The sequence below is a fragment of the Felis catus genome, chromosome A2 (genome assembly GCF_018350175.1).
Source record: "Felis catus isolate Fca126 chromosome A2, F.catus_Fca126_mat1.0, whole genome shotgun sequence".
Classification (NCBI taxonomy): domain Eukaryota; kingdom Metazoa; phylum Chordata; class Mammalia; order Carnivora; family Felidae; genus Felis; species Felis catus.
Window position 1 is genome coordinate 76,967,039 of NC_058369.1, and position 14,036 is coordinate 76,981,074.

At 45.1% G+C, this 14,036-nt stretch overlaps 1 protein-coding gene across 6 annotated transcripts in view; it reads left to right on the plus strand.

The window, feature by feature from the left end:
- Positions 1–14,036, plus strand: part of LAMB4 (laminin subunit beta 4) — a 112,733-nt gene that overhangs the window by 73,714 nt on the left and 24,983 nt on the right. For all 6 annotated transcript variants that reach the window (XM_045052248.1, XM_045052249.1, XM_023250243.2 and 3 more), the window contains 3 exons: positions 5,282–5,378; positions 9,514–9,889; positions 13,430–13,590. In XM_045052248.1, the coding sequence (XP_044908183.1) occupies positions 5,282–5,378; positions 9,514–9,889; positions 13,430–13,590 (634 nt within the window). The remainder of the gene's footprint in view (positions 1–5,281; positions 5,379–9,513; positions 9,890–13,429; positions 13,591–14,036) is intronic.

Here is a 14,036-nt window from a genome sequence, read left to right on the forward strand (position 1 = left end):
CCCTACCCTTCACCAGTTGGTTCACGTATGGGTAAAATAAGATGTCCTCGTTACTTACCAGACCAGCATTAATTGTTCCTGAAGAATGCAGGGTAATACACTAGGAGCAAATCCACATTGCTTAACATGCGATTAATGCTACTTAACTGCACATGTGATCTTTAGTCAATAAAACAATGAGCATACAAATTTTTTAAGTTTATTTAGCGAGACAGAGAGAGACAGAGAGAGAGAGAAATCAAGTGGTGGAGGGGCAGAGAGAGAGAGAGGCAGAGAGGGAATCCCAAGCAGGTTCCACACTGTCAGCATGGAATCCAATGTGGGGCTCAAACTCACGAACCATGAGATCATGACCTGAGCTGAAATCAGAAGGCGGACGCTCAATCAACTGAGCCACCCAGGTACCCTGAGCATGTTTAAAATTAGTATGACATTATCTATTTATGGAAAAAAAACTATTCATGTCATGATTTGGGCTTGGGGCTTAATATATTCTTTGAGACACTTTTCACATTAATAGAGATTGGAGGGAAGGATGAAACAGTGACAAGAAATTTAGAGTGAATCCACAATATAGGGACCAGGGTATAATTGGAATCAGAATGCCAATTTTAGAAGCTGGAGTTTTCCCAACTAATAATAATCATAATGATAACCATGGCTCATCTCCAATTTTACCTCTGCTGTTCAACTTATTCAAAGGTCAAGTCTAATGCAAGTAAACCTTTGAAGGGTAGTTCTCATACACAGACTGTGTTTTCCTTTCTCTTTTTTTTCTTTATCTTTCTCTCCCACCCTCCTGCTCCAACCCACACCCACACACTCACCATGCCCTTTTTTTTCCTTAATAAATTGTTTATTTTAAAATAGATTTACAGAAAGGCTGTGAAGATAGTACAGAGAAGATGTACCCCACACGAGGTTTCCTCTATTTTTAACATCTTACATTAGTATCGTAGATTCACCACAATCAGTGAACTAATATGGATACATTATCATTAACTAATGTCCGTAATTTATGGAGGTTTCCTGAGTTTTATCCCTAACATCCCTTTTCTGTTCCAAGATCCCATCCAGAACATCACATGACACTTAATCGTTCATGTAGCCTCAGCTCCTCTTTGTCGTGATGATTCTCAGGCTCTCCTTATTTTTCTTGAATATAATTTATTATCAGATTGGTTTCCAAACAACACCCAGTGCTCAGCCCAACAGGTGCCCTCCTCAATGCCCATCACCCACTTTCCCCTCTCCCCCACCCTCCATCGATGAAGCTCTCCTTAGTTTTGATGAGCTTAACAATTTTGAGGAGGATTTTCTAAAATGTCCCTCTATTCAAATTTACCTGCTATTTTTCTCGTGATTAGACTTGGATTATGGGTTTGAGGATGAGGCCCACGGAGAGAAAATGCGATGCTCATCACATCCTATCGGGACTCGACACTGTGTGCACGCCTTATCACTGTAGACGCAAATCTCAATCACCTGGCTGAAGTAATGTTTGTCATGTTTCTCTGCTGTAAAGTTACTTTTTCCTCCTTTCCATACTGTGCTCTTTGGAAGAAAGTCACCATGCACTGTCTATGCTCTAGGAGTGGGGAGTTTCATACTCCTGCCTTGAGGGCACAGTTTCTCCGTAAATTACTTGGAATTCTTCTGCACAGGAGATTTATCCATCATCCCCCCTTTCCTCATTTATTATTTTTTAATATCCATATGGAGTCATGGGTATTTATATTATACTTCAAGTTATAATCCAATACTGCTTTATTTTGCTGTTCAGGTTATTCCAGCTTTGGTCATTGGGAGCTATTTCATTTGGTTTCTGCATCCCTTTTACCCCATCATTGTTGGGTTTGGGGTTTTTTTAAGCCCTTTCTGCCTGACAAGATACTCGAAACTCATCTGATGTGTTTCCTGCCCCCATCCTAGAATCAGCCATTTCTTTATTTTTTTTTATTTTTTTAACGTTTTATTTATTTTTGAGACAGAGAGACAGAGCATGAACAGGGGAGGGGCAGAGAGAGAGGGAGACACAGAATCTGAAATAGGCTCCAGGCTCTGAGCTGTCACCACAAGCACAGAGCCTGACGCGGGGCTCGAACTCACGGACAGCGAGATCCTGACCTGAGCCGAAGTCGGCCGCTTAACTGACTGAGCTACCCAGGCGCCCCGAGAATCAGCCATTTCTTTAGGGAGTGCTGGTTCCTTTTATTGGAGAGTGGTATCTGACTACTAGATGACCACACCTGTCTCATATCCCCCTCCACTCCTCACACCTGCAGCCAGCCATCATGAAACAAAATGGTAGCTCTCCCCATGACTTCTTGGCTTCCTAATTCAAGAGGAACTCCCAACGTTCATGACATCACTGTCTGGCATGCGTCTCAGACCTTTTAGGAAGTATATTTGCAACAGCACTCGACAAAGACCACAGTTCAGTCATGGAGGCTAAGGGAAGCTCAAAGTGAAAGTCAGATGGCATTGGTTTAACCAAAAAGTCCTCTTATGACAAGGGTATTTGGGATTGTCTGGTCCATTGGGGATTCCTTGGGGAAGGTTGCTCTTTAAATTTTTTTTAATGTTTGTTTATTTTTGAGAGAGAGAGAGAGACAGCGTGTGAGCAGGGGAGGGGCAGAGAGAGAGGGAAACACAGAATCTGAAGCAGGCTCCAGGCTCCGAGCGGTCAGTGCAGAGCTCGACATGGGGCTCAAACCCACATACCGCAAGGTCATGACCTGAGCCGAAGTTGGACGAAGTTGGATACATAACCAACTGAGCCACCCAGGCGCCCCGGAAGGTTGCTCTTTAAAATCAGGGAACACTTTGGGGCGCCTGGGTGGCACAGTCGGTTAAGCGTCCGACTTCAGCCAGGTCACGATCTCGCGGTCCGGGAGTTCGAGCCCCGCGTCAGGCTCTGGGCTGATGGCTCGGAGCCTGGAGCCTGTTTCCGATTCTGTGTCTCCCTCTCTCTCTGCCCCTCCCCCGTTCATGCTCTGTCTCTCTCTGTCCCAAAAATAAATAAAAACATTGAAAAAAAATTTTTTTTAAAAATAAATAAAAAATCAGGGAACACTTTTAATGGAGTATAGAGGAGACAGGTAGATATTTCGATTTCCAGCTGTTTAAACAACCACTGATAAATGTCTCTATGTCAACCAGTAAAGCATCCCTAATGCCTTATTACAGAGAGATCCAAATGCGCCATCCAATATTTTCATCAACAGTTTAGATGGAGTTGGAGAAACATGCTTCTCAAATATTATCAAATTTGCAGATATTGCAAAGTGGGATGGCAATGTGATAAAGCCAGAACAAGAGGCAAGATATCCCGACGGGCTGTCCCGTTGGCTGCAAAGAAGAAGATGAAATGTTACCAGGATAAAAGTGAAGTTTTGCAATTGGGTTTTTAAAATCCATTGCATAAATACAGGGTGGGAGTAATAGCTTGGCACCAGCTTGCATGAAAAACATCTGAGGATTTTCACTCTGTGCTTCAGCTGAGCCAGCAGTGTGGCCAGGCTGCCAAAGAGACAATGTCCATTCAGGCTGGAGTAGTGGGAATGCCAGGCCCAAGTTCAGGGCAGCCATTATCCCACTGTCCCCTGTGCGGGTCAGGCAGCTGTAGGAACATTGCTGTTCTCCCTGAGAACCACGTTTTAAACGTCATATTGACATACGGACTGGTGTGTGTCCAGAGGAAGACGACCCGGAGAGTGGATAGAACCATTGCTATTCTGTGATGAAGGCTTGAAGGAATTATGGGTAGTCAGCCTGAAGAGAAGAAGCAAAGGCAAATTGAGAGCAGCCATCTCTAGCTGGGAGAAGGGCCGTAAGGAGAGGAAGTGGGAGACCGCTTGTTTTGCGCGATTCCATAAGACAGGACACCGAGCGATGGGAGCAAGTTACGAAGGAACAGATTCTGCGTCAGAAATCACCGTGTGAGAAATGTGCGAGAAGTCTCACTGTGTGAGAAATCATTGTGCAACAGCTAAGAACAACCAGAAGAATGACAGGGCTCAGGGACAGTAGGCTCCCCATAACTCCTTACATTTGAGCAGAAGCTCATGGGAACTCCAAAGATGGGTAGAAGCTTGGTAGATCCAGCCGTTTTATAGATTGAGCGACTAACAGAGTTGTTTAAGCAGATTTATTTGGTCAAGAATAACCTAGGACCGTGACAATAATGATTTGCTTCTGTATTTTTCTACGGTTAATTTTCTAACCTCCTCCATTTTCAGAAAAGCTGGTCAAGGATCCAGTTGGGAGGATGCACAAAAAAATCAGACCTCTCCCCAAAACACAGTTCATAACTATCATTAAACGACTGGGGTGCCTGTGTGGCTCAGTTGGTTGAGGGTCCGACTTCGGCTCAGGTCACAATCTCACAGTTTGTGGGTTCGAGCCCCACATCAGGCTCCATGCTGACCGCTCGGAGCCTGGAGCCTGCTTCAGATTCTGTGTCTCCCTCTCTCTCTGCCCCTCCCCCACTCGTGCTCTCTCTTTCTCTCTCTCAAAAATAAATAAACATTAAAATATTTTTGTTAGGGGCTCCTGGGTGGCGCAGTTGGTTAAGCGTCCGACTTCAGCCAGGTCACGATCTCACGGTCCGGGAGTTCGAGCCCCGCGTCAGGCTCTGGGCTGATGGCTCAGAGCCTGGAGCCTGTTTCCGATTCTGTGTCTCCCTCTCTCTCTGCCCCTCCCCCGTTCATGCTCTGTCTCTCTCTGTCCCAAAAATAAATAAACGTTGAAAAAAAAAATTTTTTTTTTTAAAAATATTTTTTTTAATGATTAAGCCTCAATTGCAAAAAAATGTTGTTTTGTTGAGCAAAACACGAGCCCAGTTGGGAGAAACCCCATCGCACATTCCGTAATGGAATCACGATTTGCCAGATTAATTGATGAATGTCAGTCCAGGTCCGTGGCCTCTCTGTGTTAGGAGTGAACTCCCATAACACTGTAAAGGAAAAGAATGCGGACCGTTTCCCATTATGTGTTTTGTTTTCATTTACATCTGTGTATATTTCCCAGTTTGGGGCCACCTGTCCTTGAACAGCTGGAAGCAGGCGGTATATTCAGGGGCCCTGAGCCAAAACACATTAGCTCCTGATCCTTGGTATTGTCGAGGGTGGTTGCTGGCCGTGGGAACCATCATCCTTCCTCTGCCTTTGCACAGCTGTATGTTCTAAATCACTGGAGGGAAAACTGTTTTGTATTAAAATGCATTATTTTTTTTAGATCGCAAAGCTTGTCAATTCCTCACCCATGACTGTTCTCACAGCTTACAGGCCAGTGTCCGTGTAAATTAGGCTACGATGGGCAACACTGCAGTGAGTGCAAGGAAAATTATTATGGTGATCCACTGGGGCAATGCCTTCGTAAGTATGGGTAATTCTAAAAACGTGAGGACTATCAACCTGGTCCTTCCATGGGTATGCTATGAACCAGCTGAATTTTAAATGCCTTTATTTGATAGAAAATTCACAAACTTTAATCTTAGTTTTGAAAGTAATATTTTTTGGAGCCTTATAAAAAGATTTTTTTCTCCTGTATTAAAACTTTGTGCTGGGGGCACCTGGGTGGCTCAGTAGGTTGAGCATCCGACTCTTGATTTCGGCTCAGGTCATGATCCCAGGGTCGTGGGATCAAGCCCCGCATCGGCTCCGCACTGAGTGTGGAGCCTGCTTGAGATTCTTTTTCCCTCTGCCCCTCCCCTGCTTGTGCTCTCTTTCTCTCTCTAAAATTAAAAAAAAAAAAAAAAAAGTAAAAAAGTAAATGAAACTTTAGGCTAGATTAAATGTTAGTCTGTGTTAAAAGTTGAAGCCTGTATTGCAATTTTTCAGTCGCTAAAACAGAACAGACCTCAGAGGTCATGACTTGTAGCCAGTTTTCTGCTATTCGGAAGCATGTTGACAAAAACAGTTTCTCGATGGAAGGACAGGAAGCCAGCAGCCTGTGCGCTTTATAGGAAGCCAGCAGAGGGGGTGTTTCCTCACCTTGGATCTCATACCTCTGGGCCTTTCACATACTCACTGATTTATTTTAAGATATGCATCGCATGCCTGTAAGTCATGACCAGTAAGGCAAGGCCCCCCCCCCCAATCCCCTGCCCCGATCTCCTGGAGTTTGTGTTCTAGTGCCCTTTGTCCCTTGTCTTAGCACTGATTGTGGGATTTAGAGCAGCACCATCCCGAGGAACTTTCTGCAGAGATGGAAATGGTCCAGTCGGCACTACCCAGCACAGGAGCCACCAGCCTGTGCGATGGTGGATGCTTGCAATGTGGCTGGTGCAAATGAGGGACAGAACTGCGTGTGTCATTCATTTAAATTCCAGTAGCCCCTGTGGTAAGTGGCTACCATATTGGATAGAACAGATTAAAAACAATTTTTTAATGTTTATTTATTTTTGAGAGAGAACAGAGCACGAGCGGGCAAGGGGGCAGAAAGAGACAGAGACACAGAATCCGAAGCTGGCTCCAGGCTCCAAGCTGTCAGCACAGGGCCCGATGCAGGACTTGAACCCGTGAGATGTGAGATCATGACCTGAGCCAAAGTCGGATGCTTAACCAACTGAGACACCCCAGGCGCCCCTGGATGGCACAGATTTACAATATGGGTTGATTCTAGGAGGAGGGATTTTTGAATCTCTAAAGTCTGCTGTTGAAAGAAGTCAATCCAAATAAATATTGGATGTGGTGGGCTTATCACGTGCACCTCTACATAGCCACACGTGGTAACTCTTTCCTCCTTTCTATTCCTTTATAAACATGCTTTTTTTTCTTTAGATTTATTTATTTATTTTGAGAGAGAGAGAGAGCAAGGGAGAGGCAGAGAGAGCGGGAGAGAAAATCCCAAGCAGGCTCCATGCTGTCAACCCAGAGCTTGATGTGGGGCTTGATCTCATGAACATGAGATCATGCATGACCTGAGCCAAAATCAAGAGTCGGACGCTTAACCGACTGAGACACCTAGGTGCCCCTATAAATGTGCTTTTGTGACCAAAATAAATTGCCTTTTATCTCCTTGCCCCGTTCAAATACGTATGCTCAGCGGTTTCCCGGTCCCACTTAGTTTTCTAAGTGTAATTGCTACATTAAAAACCAGGGAGGAATTTTGGTTCCTGGAAAATCCGTCTAAACCTCTTCCTCTGTGCCCCTCTAATATTTCAATAATCTTATTTTCTGAAAAGATTTCATCTTTTATAGAGAAAACTTTGCAAATGATCAGCTCAGGCCACAGACCACCCCCCCCCCCCCCCGCCCCGCTCCTGGGGAAGGGTAGTTTATAAGAGGAACTTGGGCCTCCAGCTGGTGAAGTTGACCTAGTGTTGCCCCCGAGGGGGTTCCTGCTGAGGCCAAAGTGAACATACTGGATAGATGGCATCTAGTTAAGGAGCCTAGCATGTTAATCAGCTTTTATTTGTCATTGACATTTTTACTCAGGCTGTAAAATGCATTTTGTAAATTTTTAAAATTATTTTTATTTTTCCAGTGTATTTATCTATTTTTTTGAGAGACGGAGAGAGTGAGCAAGGGAGAGGCAGAGAGAGAGTGAATTCCAAGCAAGCTCCGTGCTGCCAGCACAGAGTCCCATGTGGGGCTCGAACTCACGAACCGTGAGATCACGAGCCGAAAACCGAGAGGCCGATGCTTGACCTACTGAGCCACCCAGGTGCCCCAAAAATGCATTTTAAAATCACTTGTTCCTTGCAGTTAGGCTAATGATTCCCTGACCTTTTGGAAATTGCTGTAACTTCCATAGCTCTGTCCCTCCTCCATCCTCCGCCTTTATCAGAAACCTACTCAAATGAAGTACATGCGGCATTAGTTTTGTTTTTTGTGGGTTTTTTTTTAACTAAGACAAAATTAATTTTTCCCTTTCTAAAAGGACTTTATTTTTTTGAGAGCAGTTTTAGGTTCATGCCAAAATTGAGAGGAAGGTAGAGATTTCCCGTATGTCCCCACCACCCCTCCATGCATAGCCTTCCCCATTATCAACATCCCCAAGACAGTGACACATTTGTCACAACTGATGAAACTATAAACCATAACCACCAAAGTCCATAGTTCACTTTATGGTTCACTCTTGGTATTTTCCATCCTGTGCCTTTGGACAAATGTATAAGGATGTGTATCCACCATTATGGTACCACATGGAATATTTTCACTGCCCTAAAAACCTCTGCCCTCCACCCGTTCTGCTCTCTCCACCCCTCTTCCCACAGCCCATGCCAACCACTCGTCTTTTTACTATCTCCATAGTTTTGCCTTTTCCAGAATGTCTGGTAATCAGCATCCTACAGTATGTAGCCTTTTCAGATTGATTTATTCCACTAGGTAATATGATGCATTTAAGGTCCCTCCGTGTCTTTTCATGGCCGGATAAGCTCGTATCTTTTTAGCCCTGAAAAATATCCCTTACGCCATGGTTCATTTATCTACTCACCTACTGCAGGACATCTTGGTTGCTTCCAAGTTTGGGCAATTATAAACAAAGCTTCTGTAAACACCTGTCTGCAGGTTTTTGTGCAGACGTAAGTTTTCAACTCCTTTGGGTGAATCCGAACGAGCGATTTCCCCCCTTTTTTGAGAATGGACTAATTCGCCTTATAGAATGGAAAACAGCATGGGTCCACACACCCAGGCTGGGTTTTACTAAGACAGAGGGTGTTCGGGAGAATTCTGAGAGAGTCTCTGACATGCCTGAGCCACCCGTGGGGGAGTATGTGTCAACCACCAGTAGATCCATGTTACCCGAATTAGTAAAGAAGCCCGAGCATGAACACTTGCACAGTAAAGACGGTCCCTAAGATTTTCCAGGTAGAAACCACAAACTAGAGGTGCCTGGGTGGCTCAGTCGGTTAAGCATCCAACTTCAGCCCAGGTCATGGTCTCACAGCTCGTTCGAGCCCTGCATCGGGCTCTGTGCTGATGGCTCGGAGCCTGGACCCTACTTTGGATTCTGTGTCTCCCTCTCTCTCTGCCCCTCCATAGCTCATGCTCACCCTCTCTCTCTCTTTGTCAAAAGTAAATAAACTTTAAAGAAAAGAAACCACGAACTGGTTTGTTAGTGGAATGGAAAGAGGGATGCTGTATTTAATGACCATTGCCTGGGTCTCTATAATTAAACCAATTTTAAACGTTCACCTCAGAAATGGGCATGGGCGTGGAGTGGGGAGGGGCGTGCCTGGGTGGTTCAATCAGTTAAGCGTCTGACTCTTGATTTCAGCTCAGGTCCTGATCTCAAGGTTCATGGGATCAAGCCCCAGTTCGGGCTCTGTGCAGATAGCACGGAGCCTGCTTGGGATATTCTCTCTCTCTCTCTCTCTCTCTCTCTCTCTCTCTGCCCCTCTCCCCACTCGTACATGTGTGCGTGCTCTCTCTAAATAAATAAATAAAAGAAATGGGAACTGGGGACATTCTCGGGAGAGAGGAGTGTACTTTATTCTTGAGCTAGTCCTAAACAAAAGGTCAAGGGACTGACATTCTCTGCTCCTTCTCTCTTGTGTTTTAGCATGTGACTGCAACACAGAAGGTACCCAGAAGCCCGTCTGTGACCAGAACACAGGCATGTGCCGCTGTCGGGAGGGTGTGAGCGGCCCTCGTTGCGATCGCTGTGCCCGGGGTCACGGCCAGGAATTCCCTGCCTGTCTTCCGTGTCACCGGTGCTTTGATCAGTGGGACCGTGCTGCTGCTTCCCTCTCCAAAGCAGTGCAAGGGTTAATTGGGCTGGCTGCTAACACGGAAGATAAAACAGAGACCCTGCTTGTCTGTGAGGCCGACTTCAAAGGCCTCAGAGAGAACATGTCTGAAATAGAAAGGATTTTAAAACATCCTGTTTTCTCATCTGGGGAATTCTTAAAAGCCAAGGATTATCAAGACTCTGTACGGTAAGATTTGTGCATAAGCAATAGATAGCCAAGTTCCCGATTTACCTGAACCCCTTTTGAACTTTAACAGCTTTCAGCTGAGAAACATACCTATGCGGACGCTAGGGAAATAATTCAGTTAATAACCAGGCTGGCGATCATGGCTGGCTGTCTCTTTCTTACCTAGTTAGGATTACATGTGATCTTTCCAGATGCCATTGATTATAACAAAAAGGCAATCGTTAAGAGCTTGCTTTGGGAAAGCCCAAACCCAGCGGAGCTGAAAGATGCAAAATTGGCAATAGGGTAGTTTATAATACAAATATATTTTTTTCAGTCATGCACATGGGAAGATTTGCTAAATCTTCCCAAATTCTTCAGTTGTTGAGAAACGCCTACATTAATGCAAAGTCCTGTAATAAGTATGACAATTTCCTCCAAATGCATAGTCATTTTTATTAGATGTCGTTGATTCTTTTTTTTCATTCGTCAAACATTTCCGGAAATTATGGGCCAGGGGTCAGCAAACCGCAGGCAAAATCCGACATATCCCCTAGTTGTGTAAACGAAGTTTCACTGGAACGCACCCGAGTCCATTTGTCGCCATATCCTCCGTGGCTGCTTTCCCAGGACCATGGCAGAGTAGAGTAGTTGTGACAGAGACTAATGGCCCCCAAGGCTTAAAATGTTTACTATCTGGACCTTTGCAGAAAAAAGTTTGCCAAGTGCTCTGGGCAAAACCGGGATGCATTGGATATAGTTTCTGCCCTTTCCTGACCATATAGTCTACTAAGAAACCAAAAGGATTGTGCTTATATAGCAAACTATCCCCCACCCCCCACAGAAGGTCCTGGATTGAGGAAGAGTTGAAGCTGAAGAGTTTTGTGTTATATAAAACACAGGTGGAAGTAAAAGGCCATTCATTATCACCAGGCACAAATCCCAGAAGTAGATGGTAATTGCTTAAAAGTTAACACAGGGAAGAGGGCAGGCGCCTGGGTGGCTCCGTCTGTTAAGTATCCAGCTCAGGTCACGATCTCACCGATCTCACCATTTGTGGGATTGAGCTCCGCTCCATGTCCGGCTCTGTGCTGACAGTGTGGAACTTGCTCGGGGTTTGCAGGAGTTTTGCTCTCCCTCTCTCTCTGCCCCTCCCCCACTCAAACACGCGCATGTGCACTCTCTCTCTCAAAACAAAGTTGCAGAAGGAAGAAGATACAGTCCCCCCAGACAGTTCAGAGGAAGGGCCATGCAGCTAAGGGGCCCAGGGAAGTCACGTGGCCAGGTCAAGCTGGCAGGTGAGAACCCGCACATCCAGAGTCTTGTAAGGACCGTTGTCCCACGGGATTAGGGCCCTGGGTCCCCACATCTTCCCACTTTTCAAGAGATGTCAGACATCCAGATTTTTATGGACATGTACCCACTTTAAAATATAGCCAGCTCACCCAACAGTGCTTTTAAAGGCACCGTATAGGGGCGCCTGGTTGGCTCAGTCGGTTAAGTGTCCGACTTCGGCTCAGGTCATGATCTCACAGTCCGTGAGTTCGAGCCCCGCGTCGGGCTCTGTGCTGACAGCTCAGAGCCTGGAGCCTGTTTCAGATTCTGTGTCTCCCTCTCTATCTCTGCCCCTCTCCTGCTCACGCTCTGTCTCAAAAATAAATAAACATTAAATAATAATCATAATAAATAAAAAGTACCATATAGGCCAAATAAGTGTGTCTTGAGAATGCGCTTTGCCCACGGACCACCGGTTTGTGGTTATAGCAAATGGCAAACGAAGTGGAACTGAGAAAGCAGAATGAGCCAATCCACAGTGCACATGCTGAACAGAGACTACAAGAACCCCCCTCCCCCGCCCCACCCCAGTAGAGCAGAAGAGAGCAAGAGAAGCAGGAGTCCCAGGGCCAGGCCTAGAGTGATGAGGAAATCAGTGAGCATTGATGAGCATCAGTGAGCATGCCTGCCCTCTCCTGCTCCACCTGCTGAGCTCCTATTCCTCGTTAGCAACCACCAAAACACCACCTCCTCCTGGACGCCTTCCGTGATTTCTTCAGAAAAAGACATACGTTTCCTTCTCCATCCTTCCACCTCTTTGTACTTCATTGGCCATTGCCTCGCAGAGGGACCCCCGACAGCAGAGGCCACCCTCTCCCAGCTGATGTTCTCCAGGCTGGGTTTAGTTCTACAGCAGAGGTCGGCTGGCCAAATTGCAAAGGAAGGGGGAGGGGAGGACAGGGAACCCAGGGCGTCATGGGTATAGATTCCATGACTGAAATCACTGCTGTGTGGCTGTGGACAAGTTATTTAGCTTCTGCAACCTTCTGTTTCTTCATCAACAAAAAGGGGATACAGTCTCTATTTCAAGGTTTCTTGTGAGAATTACTCAGACAAGCCACTTAGCTCGATGTCTGATTCATTATAAGTGCTTCAAGAGTACTGATTATAATAACAGTAACTACATTGTATTTGCACTGTTGTTATTGTTGTTGTTATTATTATTATTATTAGCCTGGTGAATTGTAGTCCTGACAGTTGGCTCCCGAAGGAAAAGTCTGTAAATTAGAAGGGAGAGTTAGAGCAGAAAATGCTCGGAAACGTTAGCTAATGCTTGGCACTTCCACGGAGATAAATTAGCGCCGTGGATTCATATTGTAATTTTCCTCAACTGTGCTTTTCAAGATTTGCACTGAATTTCCTGATCATGAGGGATGTATAGCAATTATTCACTTGAACCCACTGTGGGTGCTGAACCCAGTAATTGAAGTGGAACCAAGATGTGTGCTATTGAGAGGGAGGTGAGGAGAATGAATGTACCTAGGATACTCACAACAAGGAAACCTCCTTGTCACTCGTGGGAATTAAAAATTAAGACCTTTGGGCACCTGGGTGGCTAAGTCAGTTAAGCATAGAGTCTTGATTTCAGCTCAGTCATGATCTCACAGTTCAGGAGTTTGAGCCCCACATCGGGCTCTGCACTGACAGCACAGAGCCTGCTTGGGATTCTCTCTCTCTGTCTCTCTCCCTCTCTCTCTCTCTGCACGCCCCCCTCAAAACAAATAAATAAATGTAAAAAAAAAAAAAGTTGAGACCTTGTACAGAAGTGGTACTAGAAGGAACCTGGCTGCAAGCAAGATTTATTCTAAAGAAAGAACTGGTTTTTTACCGCAGGCGGGGTGAGGACTTCTGTGTTGAAAACTGAATGTAGATTGGATCTCATTGATTTAAATGAACCATGTCTGAATTCCTGTTTTTGAAAACCCAAAGCGAAGGGAGGCAGAAAGAGTATAAACAGTTGAAATTGAAAGATTCAAAGCCTTTGTTCTACTAGACCTTGTATGCTGATCTTATTTTGAGTGAGCGCTGAAACAGTCCAGGCAGCTGAATTGGCAACAGAGAGGCAAACCATAAACAGAGCTATAAGCTGTCAAACAACACATCAGGGAAGAGGGATGCATTCTAACAATGAGGCTACCTAATAATGAGGGCAATTTTTAGGTGTTTTTCGCTGATCTATCAAAAGTAACACAAGCTTTGCTACGTTTACTCTCATTTTGCCTCTAGGGAACAAATCATGCAGCTAAGTCTGCAACTGAAAGCAGTACATGAATTTCAAGATCTGAAAGAAACAATGGTAAGAATGAAGAGCGAGGCAGACCTCTTATTTGAAGATCTTCGGAAAGAAATTGATTTGCGCTCCCGGGCCCATACTGCAAACATCATGGGTAAGAGAGAAAATGCACATCAACGTTTATGGACAAAGGTTGATGAAATCCATAGTGCATTCCATTAGTGAATCACCCTGTGCTCATTGCCATAGTGTCTGAGCACTTTAGGACGTGAAAACACACCCATTAAAGGTATTATTTGCACGTGAGTATTTTGACTTTGTAAACCTGGCAGAGCTTGGGTAGCATTTGCTGAAAATAATGAGTAGAGCTAGCAATGTGTGATACTCCATTTCCAGCAACCAGAAAGGCAAAGGCATATGAGGCCAAAAGGACTTCAGCGAACGTTTCTCGTAAGACCTTTGTAGAGATTTGGAGTCTTGTAATGTACTAAAAGCCCTTAATTCATCTTATGCTGTTAAAATGAACGGGAACCACGCCAGAGCCAAGATTGACTTGGAGGCAAAATGGAACACAAAAGCAAAACTTGGATTAGTTCGTGT